Consider the following 23,033-nt stretch of genomic DNA (forward strand, 5'->3'; position numbering starts at 1 on the left):
CTCTGAGGCTATAATCTACATATGATTCTACAGTAGTTATAATCAAACGCACATGAAAATTTAACATTTTTCTAGTTTCCAAAAAATGCAGTCCTATCTAGCTAGCATTTTTATCGTAATGAGTGACCATGAGGGAATTCTATCTGAGGAACCCATTGGCCAGTCATATATTACAGTGAATACAAATGTTACACATGCTGCCAAGAGGACTTAGTATTAATTCGGTCTTTGCATGTAAGTATACATGCTACATCAAAGTGTCCAAACTGCTAACAGGTTTCTGTGGTGGGCAACTGCAGTTCATCTTCTATTTTCCATATGCCATGCAAAACAGCATGAGTTTGAATCCCCAGAGACAATCACACTGTGCTGTTTTCTCATAAGCAGTGACTTCTGTCTGGAACAGCCACAAAGAAAACAAAACAGTGTCCACGATTTTGTAACGAAAGTTCTTATTGTAATAAATGTTCTTGATACACATCCTTAGAGGTGCCCATAAAACAGACTGGGATCACTCTTTCCAATTAGAAGGTATCAAAAGAAGTAAGATTTTTTTAAATGCTTAAAATTCTTCTGTTAATACTGTACTTAAACTAATGTTCCTCCAATAAAGTACATATTCATTCACTTATAATTTGAAAGAAGACTGTCATAAAGTAATGGCTCTTTGAATCATTTTCTTCTGATTTTTAATTAGCTATGCCTAACCTACCAACCTGAAAATCCAAATCAGGCTCTGCAAAGAAATGTTCAATCTGAGGCACAGCGGTGTCTTTGAGTACAGATAACGCGTGACCCAGAAATCCTGATCAGCAATCACTGCTATCTCAGAGAGCAAAATAGTAAGTGTGTAATAATGATCTTTACTCTAATTGGACTCCTTTCAAATTTTCCTGTTCAACAAAACTCTAAAATGATTATGCAGTTCAGATCAGAAAAGGAACTACAACGATTAACTGAAAACCTAAATAATTAAATTGCTCCCAAGGCAGTAAAATGGTTTATTGTGTATAGGAACCTGACTTTTCCCATTCAAGAAAAATGAACTGAGGACCAACCAACCCCATCCTAGTTGCTGGGTATGCAACAGTGGGAAAAAAAAAAGAGGAAGGAAAGTCAGTGCATGGCAAGTATGAGAGGCATCAAGAGACTGTTGGTGTGTTCTGTAATAAAGCGGGAGGACTTCCCTGCAGCTCAAACAGTAAAGAATCTGCCTGCAATGCAGGAGACCAGGGTTCAATCCCTGGGTTGGGAAGTTCCTCTGGAGAAGGGAATGGCAACCCACTCCACTATTCTTGCTTGGAGAAGTCCATGGACAGAGAAGCCTGGCGGGCTACAGTTCATGGGGTCGCAGAGAGTCAGACACAACTGAGCAACTAATACACACACACACACACACACAGTGACACACACAGTGATGCAGACCACAGCAGGAGGACTTCCCACAGGCCACAACTGTGCAGTCCAGGAAGTAAGGGAACCACCCGCCCCACATGCTGAACTTAAAGGCGCAGTACACTTATTTCATCCCAGAGAGTTCACAGTGCCAGTTTAGAACACCAAGAATCTCTGGGGTGGCAGACAACAGATTTCGATCTAAACAATGATCTAATTATCTAGTTACAGAAACTATCTTGCAGCAAAGGGGTGTGTGTTACTGTTTTGAGGAGCTTGTGTAAGAGGCTAGGCTGTGGAATGGCTCCCGAAGCGGCTACACTGCTTGTGATCAGCATGCTAACCCCTGGCGTGCTAGTTGCTCCAGCTGTGTGGGCCAGTTTGAGACAAAACAAGCTGGGACACGACTGGAGAACGGCAGCAGAGAATAAGCCAGGCCCTGCCCTACAGAGTGCTTCTGGGCACACACTTTCATCCTGTTGGTGGCATGTTGCTTCCACAACCATTAGTTCTCAGAGCGTTTCAAAAATCTTGTGCCTGAAACTCCATGTTAAAGAGGAGAAGACCTAGGTAAAAGGATCCCTTAAGGTCATACAGAGACTAAACAAAAAAGGCAGGAATTCCAGTCCTATGACTCCATGTACTTCTCCAAGTCTAAGGTTCTTTTAAAGTACTTCGTTATCACAGTTTTTCATTCCAATACAGACTTTATACAAACATAAGCATAAAGTCTGCTTATAAAATTAAAGTTGATTAAGATGATTTCTATACAAGGTCACAAAAGTAGCCCACAAACTGGACCTACAGCATAAATTTGTCTTAGCTTTTAGAATGTAACTCTGAATTAACTGTCACTGGACTGCCAGGGAATTCCCAACTATCAACATTTTAAAAAGGAAATGTACATTAAAATCTCTCACATTCCTGCCTGAACAACTCCCTAAGGTTGAACTGCCAAAAAACAAGCAAAAAGAAAAAAAATAAAAGTCCCTTTGAAGGGGACAACACACACTCTCAAACAGTTTGCTGTTGGCCCCGCTCTCCCCACACCCCTACAGCGACACTGACTGTCAGTAGCGGCTAGTATTTTGCTCGACCCTGTCCACTCCACTCACATATTGCTTACTTGGTCCTGACAGACATTTGCGTTTGTGGCCTTTTACTTTAAAGCATTGACATCATGTCATTAAGAAATCACCAATCAAAGGGAAAACTAATTCTGCACTGTTGAAGTAAGAATTATTTGGGGACAGTACAAACTACGTACAAGCTATGACAAGTACTTCCTTTTCCCTCCTCCGTATCGCGGCACCGTTCAATTGCTGCTTTCTTGTGTGACATGGGGTCAACAACAGAAATTAGCATATGAATACTTAACCTTAAAGTGCCTTAAGTAAACACATCTGAAATCATCAAAGTACATATAATGAAGTACTTACCACCATCACCCTAAAAATATTACCTACTCCAATCTACTGCTTGGTTCTGTGACAGACACTCATTTGACACTGAATGACCATAAACACCATGGTTCTCCACACAAATAACCTCAATGTTCCCATATATATGAAATTTAGAAAATAATATTTTCAACACAAAAGAATATGCACAAAAACACGAATGGCCGATGAAGTTTCAAATGAAATGCTGTCATCATATAAAGTAAATACTTAGGTTAAACGATACAAATCCCATTAAATACAGCAGGCGACTTGACACGATCCCAGCACATACTTGTAGCCATCTCTAATGAAAGTGGCTGCAGGCGGCATGGGCAGCTGCTCAATTTTAGGAGGGATTGCCCAGGAAGGCCGGAACAGACAGGCATCAGGAATCTTCAGAGGTAGCAGGCACTGGCTCGGCAACATCTTCAGTGGAGCAAACATGGAAGATCCCACAAAAGGCTGAAAAGTTGGAACTTTGTGCACGTACGAAAAGTCCTGTGACAACAAAGTGGGGTTGGTGATCAAGCTGGTAAACAACTTGCGGACATACCATAATAGCAACAAAAATGACTGAATTCACTATTTCTCTTATCTGATCAATGGAAAAATGTGAATGCCAACATTTAAATTAATCAAAAGACACTAATTAATATGCCAAGTGACATACCACATGATCTAGTTCAGAGAACCCTTAGGAACGTATGTATATAACTGCATACAGACACTACTATTTTAAAGAAGTTGTAGAAACGTGTGCTTTAAAACCACCCTGTCTTTGTATGGGCTTCCCAGCTGGCGCTAGTGGTAAAGAGTCCATCTGCTAAGTAGGAGATATGAGAGATGTGGGTTCAATCCCTGGGTATTCTTGCCTGGAGAATCTCATGGACAGAGGAGCCTGATGGGCTGTGGTTTATGGGGTTGCACGGAGTTGGACACAACTGAAGAGTCCGAGCATGCATGCATGTCTGTGTACGGTAATATCCTGGCAATTACCTTTACTTCCTCTGGCTTGGGACTTCCTAATCCATCTTCCACTTCCATCTTGAATTCAGTGAGCTGTGTTGAAACCATACTGACCATCGGGCTTTCCATCATGCCTAATGCTGTCACTGTCTCTGAGCTGATCCCATCTTTATAATTCATCACAGGAGAAAATGCAGGGTGCTGTTCCAAAGAAGGAGGGGTGGGGAACATCCTCTGCAGGTCTGCAACTGCTAAAAATAAATAAATAAATAAGAAAGTAAAATTTTTAACAGGCCTGATTTCTTTAAAAAAAAAAAAAAAAAAATCCCAGTTCATAATCAGGCCCCCTAGTTGGCATCAGAAATAATGTTGACTGAATGGGCATATCTGTTACATGACAGAGGACTAATAATGGAAGTTCCTAAGAAGAAGGCCATGAGCAGAAAATTAGCCTTTGCTGAATCTTTATCACTGTCCTCTTGACACTTTATAATTTGGCTTCACATTAATTATGTGAACAAAGTCTACATAAACATAATTTTTTCCCCCTTCTAACAACTGACACCCTGAAAAATCTAAGGAAATGAAACTTCATAGTCAGGATTAATAATCATACCTAGAACAAAAGACAATTTATCAAAAATCAACTGGGGAAAAATTATCTTTTAAATAATATTTAGAACAGTGATTCTCAACCTTTAAAAAAAAAAAATCATTGTTATATACCTGAGGTTAACCATCTTCATTTCCAGTCTCTTTAAGGCACTGATGCTTAAAGTAGTAGTGTATGGAATGAAATGCAAGTTGTGGTTATGAAATCTGGCCACTAGGGGGTGTCCTGTACAGCAAATGTATTTGCATATTTGGAGGCACAAGTTTAAACCCGTGATCTAGAAACATATCTAACTCCTCAGTTCTCAACCACACTGCTCTTTCTAGCAACATCAACATTTAAACAGTAACTACTGTCTACAGCAGTGTAATTTACTGCAACTACTGAACAGATGTTAACACGACTTACAGCACTGGATCAGAACTTAATAAAGAATAGCTGCCCTGTGCTCGCGCCTGAGGCAGAGCTGTACAGAGGAGCGGCAGTGGGCTGGTCCCCCACTCAGGTGGTCCCACCACAGCGCTGCTGTGTCCCGGTCACTTCCTCCCTCCGGGCCTAGTTCCTTCATCTAGAAGGAAAGGCTTGACTAGGAGTGTGATTCTCATTAGGCTTGCTTTCTTCCCTTTGTTTATGGAGGGAGGGGAAAGCTGCCACCCTATGGAGCAGAAAAGGGTGAGAACCTCTGGATTAGATGATTTTTACCATGTTTCCTAGTTAATTAGATAATCCTGAATAATCTACCCTCTCTTGCCCTCAGGGACCAACAAGGGGAGAAAAAGGCCAATAGGCAGGGTTTCAGATCTCAACTTTTACTTCCATTAGAGAAGCTCCACTTCTATTTAACTTTTATAATAGAATTCTGTATAAGATTTCATTTGACAAAACAGTACCTGCTGCTGCTATGGAAAAAAAGTTAAAAAGAGAGCGAAGAAGAAGAAAACCTACTGTAAAACTCCCAAGATGATCTTCAAGGTACTTTCTTGCTGTAATAGTATTTGACCCTAAGATCATGTAACCATTCACAGTATTAGGGATACAAGCCAAGCCAGAAACTATCATAGAACCACCAGACAGATTATATAGTTGATAAGTCCTGCAGCTGAAAAACAGGTCTTCAGATGCAGCAGCAACCAAATCAATACATCTTCTTTAAAATAAGACTAAAAACTTTAATACAGAAAAATAGGTTATTCTTGAAATATATTCATCATCTTTAACTTTTGGTCCCTATTCCTTTTCCCAAGCCAAAGAGCAGCTACTGTTCAATGTAAAGATAAAATTAATTTGTAAGTAGAGTGTTTTAAAACACGTGTCTGCTTCATCACATCTTCAAACTCCTATTACATTACAGAACTTAATTAACAGAGCAGATATTTGGAAAATAATGAAACTATATAAATTCACTTTGAATTAAAATGACAATGAACTTAAACACAGCCCTTTCCTAATTTATTAAGTATTCAAGCTATGGTACAAAATGTTATCCCAAAATTATTTTATTCAATTTGTTTTCAAATTTTCTCTGAGAAATGTAAAAAAGGCATTTGCCATTTAGGGCTCCTCAATTTTTTCAATGCTACTGAACACAGTTATATATCTCAGTTTTCAAAGCCTCAGCCACCTTGATCATTTTTGTCAAAGGTAAGAGAGAACACAGACCAAAAGTATGGATAAAATGATATTTCACTTGCCAGAGATTTATGTTAAAAAGCGGTCTTCACCATTCTCATTATGAGCTATTCATCAGGAAGACTCGTAACCTCTCCATAGCTTTAATTTCCTCATCAACAAAATGGGAATAATATCTCCCTCATATTTTTTGTGCATGTTAAATGAGATAAGGTATGCACAGAAGTTTGCCAGGTTCATCTAAATACTCAGAAAGTAGTGAGAGTCAGTAATAATTAGTCCTCCCTCCTACTTTTGGTTTGATTAGAAAAAGATGGAAAAGGCTATTCAGTCACAGGAAATTCCTGAAATGACCGTAAAAAGTTTTGAGATGAAAAACAGGGAACTGGACTCAAAGTAGCTAAGGCAGAAAGAAAACAGAAACCTAGAGAAACATTCTGGTGCTCTAAAGGAGAAAAATATTGCCTGTAGTAGAATCGCCTGTTCAATTTCCTTCCCATAAAATGACTAATGTGAATGTGGGAACAGCTACCAGGATGGACTGGAGTTTAACAGTCTTGCCCACAAAAGCTCCACTTCCTCATCCCTGCCGGTCCTCAAGACCTGCTGCACTTCAACAGGAACTCACCATTCAGGACACTCTCCATTTCCTACCCTGCATATCAAGTATTTATGCAGAAGACCAAAGCCTTCCAACAGAAGCATCATTGCTTAGATTAATTTCTCAGTATTCATCCCTTACAAATAGTAACTGCTCTTGTAGAATAAAAAGCCAATTCAAAAGTCCAACTCTTTCATTTTGCCTCCTCAAAGTCTCACACTTCAAACTGACATGCTTTCCAAGATAATTCATAAGTGACTGGTTTATAATAAAACCTAAGAGAAACGTTTCATTTTAATTAATGTAACAATACTTACTTAACACAGACTTGATGCTAAATTAACTGTTACTATAGGTTGATTTCTTCATTATTACATATGCAAATGAGTAATTATGGACCTATGCTGTGCAAGAGAGGATCTGCTAGCCACATGGCTATGGAGCATCCAAAAGGGGGCCCCATCTATCCTGAGATATGCTTGTGTGTAAAAGGTACCCTGGATTCCAGAGTTAATACAAAAATGGAATGTAAAAATCTCAGTATTTTTATGCTGATGACATATAAAAATGACGTACTGGATACATTGAGTCAAATTAAATATACTATTAAAATTAATTTCACAGGGTTCTTTTTACTTTTGAATGCAACTAACAGAAAATTTAAAATTACCTTATGTGGCTCTCATTTGTGGCTTCCCTTGTACTTGTGTTGGATGGTGCTGCTATTCTAGACATTAAATGCTATGTCTTTCAACTTCGATGTACAATAAGCTACTGTAGAAATTAAGAGTTTTCTGCCATGCTATTTTCATTGTCTCATCTTTGAAGGAAATACTGTGCATATGTCCTCCCCAACACAAACACACACATACTTTGACATGTTAATTAGGTCCTCTGACTCTTGTTTATCTGTTTTTCCTGATGCCAATATTTCTGCAATATTTCCAATTTATTAATTCTTATATCCTGCACTTTATCATAAAATTCTGAGTAGCTTCTTACTGAAGCAATTCCTTTTGGAACAGAAATGAGAGAAAAAAGAGAGAGTACACCATATTCTTTACTGGCAATGACACTAACTAGTAGGATGTTTCTGAGTGAATAATCTTGGACAAGTTATCAGACATTTTAACATCTAACATGATTACATATCAATGTGTCAAAAAAAGCATAGCAACTGGTTAAATGCAAGGGAAGAATTCATTCATCTGCCTTATTCCAGATGAATCTACTTTAATAATGTTTCTTTTAATCTGTGAATTTCATGTTTGTAAAATTCTGCAGTGCAGAGTAATAAAAAAAGAAAAATGTTTAATTAAAAAAACTACAGCAACTGGCTGGCTATCATTATTCATTTTCATACATGTCATGCTTGAGAAAGCTTTGCATATTTTAAAAAGCTATGGATCCACTAAAGCTGTCAAAATCCAATCTCTGTATACTTCACAGTTCTACATTTGAGTAAATCAGCAGTACATTTATAGGTTCATAAAACTTTTTGACTCATCCCTATGACATGGTGGTTTTTCCCCTCAATTTGTTCTCATTACCAGCTGAAGTTAATGAGAAGGTATTCAAGAAAGATTTGCAATGGAATTGTGTTTCGGTTCCAGAGTACCCATATAAGCAACCTTGACTTTCTTCTCTCTTGTAGAATAATGTTTCTTAGGAAAAAAAGGAAGTTTTTCGTCCACATACATAACAAAACTAGTTGATATCTTTAACGAAACACAAAATCTTCAATATCAATCAGAAAAAGGACCACAGAAAACAACTATTCATCACCCTGGTATGAACTAAATTTGTGAAAATGGAAACATTCTACACAAGCTCTTACGGCAGAATGTTGCTCTGAAAACCACTGCGCAGCATCTGCCCTGCTGGGAGAGGACCAGGAGAAAAACAAACCGAAACACATGTTTCATAGTTAAACATGAAAGTTAAATAAAATAAAATAAACCATGAAAGTTAATTTGAAAACGAATTCAAATTTAAATGGGTCTCTTAGCTACCTGCCACCCTAGGAATACCAATTTATACAAGTTTTAATTAATTTATTTTCAGTATTCTGTTAAAATGAGGAAAAAAAAAAAAAAAAAGGAGGGGACTCAGGTGAGGCACCACTGAGGATGAGAACATTATGTATATATCAGGAGCAGTCCTTTTCTTACTTGGTGGATAAGGAACAGCAGCTCTTCCATCCTTCCCAAGAGGCCGGTCTTCTGTCCCAACTGTAGGCATTTTTGATGAGCGCAGTGCAGGTGACACAGCCTAAGAAGAGATTATTAAACAATTATTAAAACCGAGCAGCACATTTGTATATAAGCAGGGCGGTAGTCAGCTATTGCTTAGAGTGTATAGCTATTGATATTTTAAAAGAATAGAAACACACTTCCCTACAAATTTTCACCAGGTGAACATCCAGAAATACTAGCAGACAGTGACACAGAAGAGATGATTACAACCTTATCAAGTATGAGAAACGCACTGACTGGGTCTTCTTGTCACGGGTCAGGGGAGGGCAGACTGCCAGCGGAGCAGAGCTCCCAGACCTTGGGCCAATTCCCTCTCCAAGGTCATGAAAGAAGCAGTTTCAGGGACACAATAATCACATCAAGGGGGTGCCTCCAAGTAGTAACTGGGCATCAGTCTGGTTTTCCTTCTGTTTGGAAGCAGACAGCTAAAAGAGATGACCTCAAGCCCTCCCAAGCTATTACTCTTATTTTTCACCACACACACACACACACACACACACACACGAAAGTTATTTCCTATTCCTATTTCTTGGGCTTCCAAGGTGGCTCAAGTGGTAAAGAATCCACCTGCTAATGTGGGAGACGCAAGAGATGTGGTTTCAACCTCTGGGTTGGAAAGATCCCCTGGAGAAAGAAATGGCAACCCATTCCAGCATTCTTGCCTGGGAAATTCCACGAGCAGAGGAGCCTGGTGGGCTAGAGTCTGTGGGGTCACAAAGAGTCAGACACAACTTAGTGACTGAGCACACACATTCCTACTTCTACAGTTACTGTTCACCTTCATGAAAAAAAAACCCTTACCTCATAAAATTATTGAAATGTATATTCAATACATTTGAAGAAGGTTTTTCCTTGATTTGCTAAGTTCGGTTAGTCGCTCAGACATGTCTGACTTTTTGCGACCCCATGAACCACAGGACGCCAGGCCTCCCTGTCCATCACCAATACCTGGAGTTTACTCAAACTCATGTCCATTGAGTCGCTGATGCCATCCAACCATCTCATCCTCTGTCATTCCCTTCTCCTCCTGCCCTCAATCTTTCCCAGCATCAGGGTCTTCTCAAATGAGTCAGCTCTTTGCATCAGGTGGCCAAAGGATTGGAGTTTCAGCTTCAATATCAGTCCTTCCAATGAACACTCAGGATTGATTTCCTTTATGATGGACCGGTTGGATCTTTCTACAGTCCAGGGGACTTTCAAAAGTCTTCTCCAATACCACAGTTCAAAAGCATCAATTCTTCGGCACTCAGCTTTGTTTACGGTCCAACTCTCATATCCATACAGGACTACTGGAAAAACCATAGCCTTGGCTAGATGGACCTTTGCTGGCAAAATAATGTCTCTGCTTTTTAATATGCTGTCTAACTTTCAGTCATAACTTTCCTTCCAAGGAGTAAGCATCTTTCAATTTCATGGCTGCAGTCATCATCTGCAGTGATTTTGGAGCCCAGAAAAATTAAGTCTGCCACTGTTTCCCTGTCTACGTACCATGAAGTGATGGGGACCGGATGCCATGATCTTAGTTTTCTGAATGTTGAGCTTTAAGCCAACTTTTTCACTCTCCTCTTTCATTTAATTAAGAGGCTCTTTAGTTCTTTACTTTCTGCCATAAGGGTATGTCATCTGAATATCTGAGGTTATTGATATTTCTCCTGGCAATCTTGATTCCAGTTTGTTCTTCATCCAGTCCAGCATTTCTCATGATGTACTCTGCATATAAGTTAAATAAGCAGGGTGACAATATACAGCCTTGACATATTCCTTTTCCTATTTGGAACCAGTTTGTTGTTCCATGTCCAGTTCTAACTGTTGCTTCCTGACCTGCATACAGATTTCTCAGGGGGCAAGTCAAGTGCTCTGGTATTTCCATCTCTTTCAGAATTTTCCACAGTTTATTGTGATACACACAGTCAAAGGCTTTGGCATGGTCAATAAAGCAGAAATAGATGTTTTTTTGGAACTCTTTTGCTTTTTCAATGATCCAGAGAATGTTGGCAAGTTGATCTCTGGTTCCTCTGCCTTTTCTAAATCCAGCTTGAACATCTGGAAGTTCACATTTCAAATACTGCTGAAGCCTGGCTTGGAGAATTTTGAGCATTACTTTACTAGCATGTGAGATGAGTGCAATTGTGTGGTAGTTTGAGCATTCTTTGGCATTGCTTTGCTTTGGGATTGGAACGAAAACTGACCTTTTCCAGTCCTGTGGCCACTGCTGAGTTTTCCAAATTTGTTGGCATATTGAGTGCAGCACTTCCTAAATCATCTTTTAGGATTTGAAATAGCTCAACTGGAATTCCACCACCTCCACTAGCTTTGTTTGTAGTGATGCTTCCTAAGGCCCACTTGACTTCATATTCCAGGATGTCTGGCTCTAGGTGAGTGATCACATCATCATGATTATCTGGGTTGTGAAGATCTCTTCTGTACAGTTCTTCTGTGTATTCTTGCCACCTCTCCTTAATATCTTGTGCTTTTGTAAGGTCCATACCATTTCTGTCCTTTATTGAGCCCATCTTTGCATGAAATGCTCCCTTGGTAACTCTTAATTTTCTGGAAGAGAACTCTAGTCTTTCCCTTCTATTGTTTTCCTCTATTTGTTTGCACTGATCGCTGAGGAAGGCTTTCTTATCTCTCCTTGCTATTCTTTGGAACTCTGCATTCAAATGGGTATATCTTTCCTTTTCTCCTTTGCTTTTCGCTTCTCTTCTTTTCACAGCTATTTGTAAGGCCTCCTGAGACAGCCATTTTGCATTTTTGCATTTCTTTTTCCTGGGGATGGTCTTGATTCCTGTCTCCTGTACAATGTCACGAACCTCTGTCCATAGTTCATCAGGCACTCTGTCTATCAGATCTAGTCCCTTTAAATCTATTTCTCACTTCCACTGTATAATCATAAGGGATTTGATTTAGGTCATACCTGAATGGTCTAGTGGTTTTCCCCACTTTCTTCAATTTAAGTCTGAATTTGGCAATGAGGAGTTCATGATCTGAGCCACAGTCAGCTCCTGAATTAAGTCCCTTAATAGGCAAGATTATGTTTAAGAATACAAATGAATTGAAAGCAAGATAAAGCAAAAAAAAAAAAAACCCTCACAAATAGAAGGCCTTTTATGTTCACTTACTCATTGGAGAATCCCCATGGACAGAGGCGCTTGGAAGGCTACAGTCTAGGAGGTCTCAAAGAGTTGGACATGACTGAGCCACTAAGCACACATTCAATGTCATGCAGCTGAAATGTGAAAAACTAAAGTCTAGGGGTCAAAACCTGGAAAACAGTCTCCAATTCCAGTTACTAATAAAATGAATTAGCAAAATGATCCTAAGGGAAACTGTTCCTTTGATTAAATGCCAGGCCAGAAGTCAGAGTAGAAACAACCGTTCCAGAGAAATGAAAATTAAGATTAAAACTGTCCAATTCTCCTTTGCATATTAACATTACTAAAATATATTTTTAAAAAACAGAGTAAACATCTCTTCATTTAGTCAGTAATTCATAATTTATACATAGAGTAAGGATGATGGTTCAGAGCAGAGACAAAAATCACTAGGGATGTTGGCTATGAACAGAAACTGGGTGACTCTACAAAGCTTGGTTTTTTCTTTTCTTACATCTCTCTTTCTACTTATTTTTAATTCCTTTACTTTTCACACTTTCTTCTCACCGCCACCAAACCAAAGCATCTGAACTAACCCTCACTAAAACCAATCCTAGATAATACATGGCTTTCCAGACACAACTAGGTACAAAATGGATCTCCAATGCCTGGGTCAAAGAATAAGGACGCGTCATTTCTTCTCACAGTGTTTTTCACATTGCCACGTCCTTTTCTTCACGCAGCCACTGTCTGAATTTAGGTCCTCGTTTCTCAATCCAACAAGTTACCACATAGTACTCTCGCTTTCCATGTATCAGACTGGTGCAAAACAGTACCCACTTCTACCAGGTCAGCTCCCCATTCAGCAGCCTTCAAAGAGCACATTACCAGTAAAGTTTGAGGTCCAAAGCCTGAAGTGTGGCCAAGTACCTCCCCAGCCCCAGCAATCTTTACCTCCCACTTAGGAGATAGATCAATGTGCTCACTATCCCACAAGGCCCCAGCCAGTTCATGGTCTTTGCTGAACCAAGACTCCTTCCAGGCTCGAAGACACATCCCTCCCCTGCCTCTCACTAACCAAGTCTTCCCACATTTCAAGTCAATTTCATTTTTTGAGGTCATGATTATCCCATCTTCTAAGTAGTTGGGTTTCTCAGGTGGCACTAATGGTAAAGAACCAACCTGCCAATGCAGGATCAAGACGAGGGTTCAATCCCTGGTCACAAAGATCCTCTGGAGGAGGGCATGGCAACCCACTCCAGTATTCTTGCATGGAGAATCCCATGGACAGAGGAGCCTCATGGGTTATAGTCCATGGAGTCAGAAAGAAGTACTTAGAATAACAAGATATATTTTATTTTAAAGTGAGAACGAGCTTTAGAAACCTGATTCTTATTTAACCTCCAAGCCTTTACTTAAAGGCTTGTTGCTTCATACTTGAACAGGTAGCATCTTTAGATTCAGATAAATTACTGCACTCACAGGGCTAAGTATACTTTAAACTTTATTTATATGTTATTTCTCCTAAAGTCTGTGAACACCTCAAGCATAAGACTAGTAATTTAATTTTATCTATAAACCTAGAGAACCTGCCACAAAGGAACTGATCATTAAATAATTAACAAATATCATGTCAACTGGATGGATGGGAAAGTAAACATATAAATGAAAGAAAGTGGACTAATGCTTTGACTTCACTGAAGAGCAGGCCTCTCTTACTCATCTCCAGGTGCCCCAGAGATAACAGGGGCACTTCTGCTTACACAAAGGTACAGCTTAGTTAGGGTGATGACAACACACATTTCCTGACTCAGCTCAGCTGTTCTCCAGAGAATTATAAATTCTCATCTGTCACTTTAAGCATATGCTGTGCTGTGCTGTGCTTAGTCGCTCAGTTGTGTCTGACTCTTTGCAGCCCCATGGATTGTAGCCCACCAGGCTCCTCTGTCTAATGGGCATTCTGCAAGCAAGAATACTGGAGTGGGTTGCCATGCCCTCCTCCAGGGGATCTTCCCAACCCAGGGGTCGAACCTAGGTCTCCCACAGTGCAGGCGGATTCTTTAACATCTGAGCTACCAGGAAAGCCCAAGAATACTAGAGTGGGTATCCTATCCCTTCTCCAGGGGGTCTTCCTGAGCCAGGAATCAAACCAAGGTCTCCTGCATCGTAGGTGGATTCTTTACCAGCTGAACTACCATGGAAGTCCAATCACATGATACCTTGTATTATTTAATGCTTACGTGTATAAATTCTATTTCCTATGATGTCACAATCCTACAAAGTATAAATCATATTTGTAATCATCTCTCTAAATGCTGACTATTCTATTCTAAAGTTCAGTATGGTAAAGTTCAAAAAGTTCTATATGCCCCACTACATGGGCATTATTTTTAAAATCTAAGCTAAAGGGACTACATAATACATTCCTGTTATTCTCATATTGAGGAGTAAAAAGATAAAAAAAGAAAGATTTTAATATTTACAACAGGAATAACACTAATGGAAAAAAGCCATCAACAAACAAAACCCAAGGGTTATCAGAGACTATACTAAGAAGTTTCAGAATCCTTTCAAGGTACACAAACATTTTTGAAGAACATTTAGAACCTGAAATATGAGCTCCCAATTCAGTAGACCAAACTATAAAGAAATACTGAAACACTAGGTCCATCCACTGAACTGCGTTTTTTTGTGTGTAGCTCCTGCAGACTCACCCCAAGTTCGTCGTCATCAGAATTATCAAAGATGTTGTCTAAGTCATGGAGGGAAGGCGCTAAGTCTGTCACCTGTGTGAGGCTACTGGAGCCTGCCCGGCCAGCAGCGTTGTCCTGCCGGACATCTGTGGGAAGGAGGCAAAAGGCACCGAATGAGCAGCTTCCTCAAAGGAGAAGGGGTGAGGAGAGGACAGTGAGCAAAGCCCTGCCTGCCAACTGCTTCCTTACGCTGTCAGTTAAATCGAGATACAATTAGTGCCAAATATGCTTATCAGTTTTGAAAGGAACTGAAAACCAAACTATGAAAAATATATTACAGATGAGGTCAAATCATTGCTATTACAATCAGCACATAATGTTAAATAGAGAAGCATCTTCCTCGCATTTACTTTAGCAACAGTCCAAGTGAGGCAAATAATCAGTGTACACACCTGTTTTAGTAGAACTGAAAAGGGACATGGCATTTTTCCCTTCAGGCACCGGCGTGGAATGACCTGGTGTAGTGACATCCTTGGTACCAAATCCATCCTCTGACTGTGTAATAAATTCAGCCAAACAAAACACATGAACAGCAACCCAAAGTGTGGAATATGAGGGAGAACACAAAGAATTAGAGGGCAGAATGGAACTTGTTATGAGCACAAGTGTGATAAACCATGGTCTATGCAACCAAAGGAAATAAAAGATATGTCCTCATCCCTGATTTTAAACTGAAACCAAAAACTCCCACACTTGCCCCTTAATCTGAGTCAACAGTACTGGTGGGGTTTGATCACAGACCTGCCACGGTGTTAAAAGCTGCCTTTAACATATTTTGGAGGCTGAATTATGCTTTAAGCTTTCTGGATCTAGACAGGTGTAGGAAGTATTCTCTTGAACTATACTGGTCTCCTTCCATTCTCTTATTTCCTCTGTTCTTAAGAATATTTCTTTAAATGGCCCAGTATTTTAGAATGGTTTAAAATTTAAGGCTAAAGACAGCAGACACCCCCAGTACTCATTTTTAAGATAATGAAACCAGTAAAATTATACTGACACAGTCTTGGAGTAGTGATGATATTAATTCAGAGAAATACAGAGGTAAAGCGCTTAACACAGTAAACAGTGAGCGCCTGATAAATGGTAGATACTGTCACCAATATTTTTCCTTACATTTTGGAATAATAATTAAAAAGAAATAAGCAGGGAGCATAGGCCAACAAGAATTAGCATATGAGAGGAAACATGCGCTGTACAAGCTATAGCCTGGAAGCTATGAGGCTTCATTTATGTTCGGCTGACTTTTGAACAAAGGTGAGCCATGACATAAAAAGGAACAATACGCTGTTCGATACAGTAGTACCAAGAGCATGAATATGGGGACAGAGCAATCAGGCAAGACTATCTCAAACATTCTGCCTCAAAGTCTTCCCACACGTGTTGTACAGACGTAGACTGAAACCCACTCCTGGCTGGCCTCTCTCTCTGTTAAGCGGTACCTTATTCTTTTTCAGGGAATCTTTCTCTGTCCCTTGTTTGCATTTCTTGTTCGCAGTAAAGATGTATTTTATGTCGCCATCCTCGAAAGTATATGGGTCGTTGACTTCTCCCAAACTGTCTCCAGGTTGTTGTGACAGAGGCAACGGGTCAAGAAAGTGGAGGGGCTGCATCTGGGGCTGCTTGTCTTGCCACACTTTAAACCGTTTGTTAGGTTGTGCTAAGAGTCTAGAAGGGGAAATGAATGATGATTTAAGCAAGAAATAGTAAAAAGACCAGACTTTTTTTTTAAGCAACATTTGTGATTTAAAAGCATTTGGAAGCTTAAACTTTGACAACAACAAAAAAACTAAAAAAATCACCTTCGAGTGACTTTGAGAGACTATATTCACAATTAAATAAATCTTAGTAGCCTTTGTCAAGGCCATATACTTTTGTCTCTGGTTCCACTGATTTCACTTAACAGCAGAGATGGGCTCTGGGGACAGACTGTCTGGGCACAAATTCCATCCGTGTCATTTACTAACTGCATGACCCTAGTTTCTTTCTCAGCTATGAAATTAAAGGTACCAATATGGCCGTGGTGAAGATGACATGAGATAATCTGTATAAACTGTTTAGAGTAACAGGTTGCTCAATAACACTCTGAAGTGTTACTAGCTGCATGATACACACCTGAAAGAACGCAAAGCCTTCCTCAAAAGTGTCAACATACAAAGAAGGCACTGACTGCAATATGGAAAAACAGCAGACCAAAAATGAATTAATTCTAGTAAGCTAATCTTACAACATAACCTTTATAGGCCAGCATTTAAATAATGACACATATGATAAATATCACGTTGGAGAAAGCATTTGACTTTTAAGCCCTTTCCAAATGCAGAGACTAGAATGGTGAAGAAAGACCTCTTTAGTTTTGGATCTGAAGGCCCTGATTCCTGGGAACCTACGGCCTTGGCCTTCTGGTGTGTGGTCAGGGGGTGGGGTGGAGGATCGCCTTACCTTTGCAACGCAGTGCTCTCTGAGGTTACCTCCGTTTTGGCATCGCATCTCTCACCCTGGAGCTCTGGAGGCCGGAACTCAGCATCATCAACGCATGGGAGATGGTAACTGTGCCACCACTTATCTGATGACTCTGGGTTCGAGGGCCTGATCCCACAATATAAGGCGGTCTCACTGACCTCTGCCGTGAGAGGCAGTCTTTGGCCTACGAGGACAGTCCGGTCATCCAGAGCAGACAACTGCTGGAGTTCGAGCCCATTTCCATAGAGGGCTGGATTCACAGGGACAGAGGGTGGGTCCAAACTCTCTGCTTCCTGACCTCGCGGCTGAGGGCTGAGTGTTGGCGGCAGAGGGGAAATAGGGGAATGAGGTGAATCCATAGGATTCAGATTCATTTGCTTGCTTGTATTTCTGGAAGGCACGGCCATTTGCTTATCATACTTCCTACTGCTAGCCACCTCTAAGGAGGAGTCTATCCCTGCCAAGCCTAGCTTCTGTCCCGGTGGATCTTGTTCCATGCATAACTCTTCGGCCACAGATGGCCTGTGATGAAATGGTATCAAGGGTCTCTTTTGTAGCTTGTCTCCCTTGTCCTGTCTTTCTGTTGTTTTGTGCTTAGAAGAAGCAGGAGGTGGTAAAGATGAAGATGATGACGGTCCTGCACTGAACCCTGGTTGTGATATTGTGGGAGGTCGACTGGGGCCTACTGTACAACGTTTTAAAAGTTTATGCCTGAAATGAGAATGAAAATGAAGTAAGTAAATACAAAGGTGAATATAACTATACCATTCCAATACTACAGAAGAGATGCCTCTGACCAGGTTATACCTTTTCAAGAACATGTTATACACACTAATACATCCAAGTGGGCTCTAGGTGTTAAATATATTGATAATGACTAAAAACCGCAACACATTCTGATAAGAAATGATGAACCAATTGCATGCAAGTTAAATAGATAAGAGTTGAACCTTAAGAAATATTCATTAACGTGCCTCTAACCTCTTCAAAAACACTAATTTGAAAATCCCCAAATCTTTCAAATTTGGTGAGGGCCTCAGACAATCTATTCATTTGGCATTTTAAAACCAAGACCATTTGTCAAGAAAGGCAGCAAAAAAAAGCTTCCAATCTCTATTTTACAACACCCTGCTAACTCCAACAGAGAATGGTTTATAAAAGCTTAGAGTACTGTAAATCACGAACAAGGTAACTGCAATTCTCCCACAAAGTGTGAAACTAAGGGTCAGTTTTAAGAATATTTAATAGGATAAATATACTAAGAGCCTTATATGCTACTGTTATCCAAGAAAGAAGGAATAAAAGACAACTTTGGATCTTACAGAAATGTGAAAAAATGAGACAGAAGTAAAAAGGTTGTGAATGAATATGAAAACAACACACATATATACAAATGCATCTGCCCTATCTTAAGTAGGAACAGCAAGTCTGCTCACAACCTAACACACTTCTTGGCAGGTGTGGGTGTGAGAAATTGCTCAGTAAGGGCTACTAGATAATGCTAAGGTTTAATCTGCACAAAAAAGTTATACAGCAGGTCAGCCAGTTCCTTCCAATATATAAATCATTCCCAGGAAAAACGCAAGCTCTCCTGCCAGTGTATCAGGAACTCTCTGAGGCCACTAGGGTGGCATTAAATTACTGTTGCATTGCACTAAACGATGCCCTAGTGGGCAGTAAAAAGGATTTGTGTGGCATAATGGGATGGTTTAGTGGGACAGCAGGATGGCCACCCTGCCCCATAAGACCATTAAATAGTGTGAAGAGTGGACCATTCCATAATGGGTTCGGTAATCCTGCAGTAGATAATCTGAAAACACTCTTGCCAAAGTCTTAGCTACTCAAAAAAAAAAAAAAAAAAAAAAAAAAATCCTGACTTTGAAGAAGTCAATAGCTTAAAGCTACTGTCAAAAAGGCAAAAACTGGACTTTAAATCTCCAAGGCACAGTACCACACTGAAAGATGAATGTCTCACCTGAAAATATCTCAATTATATCTTCTAAGGGTGCTTATTTTAAGACCTAAGCTCTGAAAGTCTTTTACATAAAACTTTTTGATGTGGATTTTCTCCAAGAGCATTTAACCACACTGATCTTTTGAGATAGATATTTTATAGTAGCCTTTCAAAGTAAGGACTTTGTGCAAAGTGGATAATCTTATAAAGTCATTTTCTTCTATTGCATTTAGCAACTTAGCTACGTTGTGGAACCTTCAGAATAAGGGATACACCAGTAAGGAACAGACCTCCACTGCATATCTGTGAGTGGGTATGGGACCTCCCTGAAGGCGGCAGCAGGACCATCAGGCTCAAAAGGCTAACTATGTGGCACCAGTGGGAAGGAATCAGAAGCTGGGCCAAAGAGTGTAGAAACATATGGTGACTAAATGAATAAGGAAAGCAGAATGACTGTAACAGACATTTCAAAGGAAGTCAGTGTGAAACGCAATGATAAAACTGATCTAGAAAATTAAGGAAAATAAATGATAGTTCTAGGCCGAGAAGGAGAAAACTGACAGAAATGACTGCAACAGGGTTCCTGGTTTGATGTCAATATTAAGGGTATATCTTAAAAGCACTTTGCAAAATATAAGACTTGAGTACATGTGAGAAGTCAGGTGTAGATATAAATATTTAGAAGTCAATGGAATGGAATGCATATTTACAAATAAGATCTGAAGGGTATAAGAATTTGGTGAGGAGACAGAACAGTAACTCCAGAGGACAAAAGAAAAAGAGTTGTTTATTTATAATTTAGGTAAAAATAACTCAAGGTACTGAATAAAAATGTGATAGAAATCAGTAAAAGGGTTATTTTAAAAAATGAAAAAATCTAGATTAAGGAAAAAAGCAGGAAAAAATAAGAGGAATACACAAGTGAAGTTAAATACACTGAAATTTTTATCCTATGTACTTTCTAAAGGTGGATCAAAACCTGGCTGTAAGCTGTTTAGAAGTCAATGTTATTTGGAAAATACCATTTTTCCTAATAATCACATGAATAACAGTGGCCTAGGGAAGAAAGGAGCCCAGGCATTCAGCTGGTACACCATTCCTATCCCGCGACTAGAGAGATTCTCACCAGCTCAGAGAAAGGACCCTTAATGAGCAAAGAACATCATCGAAAACATCCTCCTTGAAAAATCAATCAAGGGTTTCATTAGGTACTTAAAACAGCATCTCTCAACAAAAAGCTGACTACCAAGGCAGAGCTTGATAAAAGAGAATCAACTTATAGGAAAGAGGAGAGGGGACAGGAAGAATCTGTTAAAATTGTTGCCTATGTGTATAAACAAACATGTGCACACACATGTGTGTGCTTGCAGAGATTTCTGGGCATCATAACCTCCTCCCTACCCTGAAGCCAATTCATATATGCCACATTAAGAAACCCATGGTCTCAATTAGAGAAATGGATAGCCAACTTCCAAGTATACTTATCTCAACTGACCTTTGTATAACCATTGAGCAGTATCAAATGGAAGGAAAGCCACTCTAAGTTGAAGAGAATATTCAGAAAATAATTTGGGTTTCCACTCAAATATCTAAATGAACGAGCAACAATTCTGGCTTTCCTCAGATATTATTACCACATATCTACTTCAGTCATCAAAAAACACCAGCATCAACAAGAAAAATTTTCTATGGAAGGTCTATTTAATCCAACTTCTATTAATTCAAGCCAACTTGCTTGATATTTATCTCAACTTTATAATTAAGAGTAACTAAATAAACTCATTTAAATGGCAAGAGATTGTCTTGTTAAATTGATGCCTTTAGTTCTAAAGGAGTTATCCTGAAGAAATCCGTGGGAGCTATTTGTTAACAGGGTCAGTTGTCTAAAAAGGCTCATTCTGAGTCCCAATAATAAAACTGTATTCTCTACATAGAAACAAAACAAAACAACAGCAAGCTTTTTTTCTAGCACTAGAAGTAGAAGGTTTATAAAGAAAACCAAGCAAAATGATGTGGAAGAAGTGGTCTGAGAGACCAGGAGACAACCAACAAAATGTACTATGATTCTGTCCAATTCTATCTGATTACTGCTCTGCCCCGGCCCCTACCTACCTAGAGCAAGAACAGCTGACTCTTTGGGTTGGATCCACAAAATCCCAAGTAGCAGGATTGTTAGCAGGCTCTTCTTCAAGAGTTGGAGTGGACATTTGGCTCCTCCTAAAAAAGGTTAAAATATGTGGTTTGTATAAACATGAGATAATATTCATACCTCTGGGGAGGAAAAGGATGTTAGAAAGACATGAATACATCTTACACAGTAACAGTATCCTGCCGATAGACAGTTTAGAGCAACCCAAGGTGTAGGGTTGGGGGGCAGAGGGGAAGTCAACTACTATGTCTGTGCACCAGAAAGAAAATCAGATTCAAAATATTTTTATTTAAGATCAATATACATTTTAACATGGGTAGTACAGATAGCAATGAAAACATTATCTGGCACTATTAGCAGCTATTTTTTTAAAAGTCAGCTAAATTCCGGAGAGATAACCTAAATCTTTAAAAATTATCTTTTCATAGCATCTACGAATCATATACCCTCAGACAGATTATTTTTTGGTTCTGTTTGTTTTGCTTTATTTCTTTGTTAGACAGACTGTTTAAATCACTCTGAAAACATCGACATTTACTAGCATTTAAGGGCAGCACTCCATGTATATAATGTGAACCAAAATACAAGAATCAAAGATGTCTCCTACATAATAACTGGCAGCTAAAGACATCTATTGCTGCATAAATAGGAACACTGGGCAGTCCCCCTGCACTGTGGATCCTACTACAGCTGATGCTGCAGGTTACTGATGGCTCTGCAGGGACTTTGCTTGCTCTCCACCCTCCCCTGCCTTTCTGGGAGACTCACTTCCCCGCGCAGTGCTTCTGACAGAAGGACTCTGATCTGTTAAGAATTAGTGGAAAGGTTAGTGGTGATAAAAATCAAAGATGGTAAATGAAAGAAAAAGAAAATGTTAGCGTGGAAATTGTTGAGGCATTGCAGACAGAAATGAAAATATCTGTACCAATAATTCTAACGGAAAGGACCATTTTTAAGCAAACAGAGCTACCTTTTAAATTCTAGAACATGAGGTGATTGCCCACTGCAATTACTTTAGATTTTTTTCTACTAAATCTTTAGTAGCCTATTCTATACGTGTTAGTCATTCAGTCATGTCTGACTCTTTGCAACTCCATGGACAGCAGCCCGTCAGACTCCTCTGTCCATGGAATTCTCCAGGCAAGAATACTGGAGTGGGCTGCCATTCCCTTCTCCAAGGATCTTCCCAACTCAGGGATCAAGCCTCGGTCTCCTACATGGCAGGCAGATTCTTTACCGTCTGAGCTACCATTCTAGAGCCACTAACTGGGAGATAAATATATAGTATGAATTTGTTAAAAACTAGGTCCGAGGTCTGAAGGACAGCCCTTAAATGTGTATATATAAAGCTTTGAAGAGCAGTCACTTAAGAAACACTGACTTAACTTCTAAATGAGTCCTTTGGAATTACTGACAAAAATGTCCATATTTGTTCTGCTCCTGAGAATCAAGACTCATTGTTTACTTGTATCAGCCAAAAAGGTGGACATCTCAGTCATATCAAAACATGTGAAAATATGCTGAATATGTTTACGTAATTCTTGATAAGTGAAAAAGTGTTTACTGACTACTGTTTGACATTATTATCCATGCAATTAAAATAATCTCATCTTAGAATCAATTTCTACTCTTTTACAAAAATATGTTAAGGAAGGAGGGAAGGAGGTCAGAGGGGATAGACAGGAGGGAGGTGGACAAGAAAGGGAAGTTGGGGAGAGGAA

At 39.5% G+C, this 23,033-nt stretch overlaps 1 protein-coding gene across 2 annotated transcripts in view; it reads right to left on the reverse strand.

The window, feature by feature from the left end:
* MED13L (mediator complex subunit 13 like) overlaps nucleotides 1–23,033 on the reverse strand; it is a 281,427-nt gene that overhangs the window by 30,930 nt on the left and 227,464 nt on the right. Inside the window, exons 9-16 of one of the 2 annotated variants that reach the window (XM_018061210.1) lie at nucleotides 21,276–21,380; nucleotides 17,189–17,920; nucleotides 16,189–16,414; nucleotides 15,142–15,244; nucleotides 14,711–14,835; nucleotides 8,818–8,917; nucleotides 3,834–4,051; nucleotides 3,130–3,335 (exon numbers count right to left, since the gene is read on the reverse strand). In XM_018061210.1, coding sequence (XP_017916699.1) covers nucleotides 3,130–3,335; nucleotides 3,834–4,051; nucleotides 8,818–8,917; nucleotides 14,711–14,835; nucleotides 15,142–15,244; nucleotides 16,189–16,414; nucleotides 17,189–17,920; nucleotides 21,276–21,380 — 1,815 coding nt within the window. Of the gene's footprint in view, nucleotides 1–3,129; nucleotides 3,336–3,833; nucleotides 4,055–8,817; nucleotides 8,918–14,710; nucleotides 14,836–15,141; nucleotides 15,245–16,188; nucleotides 16,415–17,188; nucleotides 17,921–21,275; nucleotides 21,381–23,033 lie in introns of both variants that reach the window. The other variant, XM_018061209.1, reaches the window with a different exon arrangement.

The sequence above is a fragment of the Capra hircus genome, chromosome 17, assembly GCF_001704415.2.
Source record: "Capra hircus breed San Clemente chromosome 17, ASM170441v1, whole genome shotgun sequence".
In the NCBI taxonomy this organism is placed as follows: Eukaryota; Metazoa; Chordata; class Mammalia; order Artiodactyla; family Bovidae; genus Capra; species Capra hircus.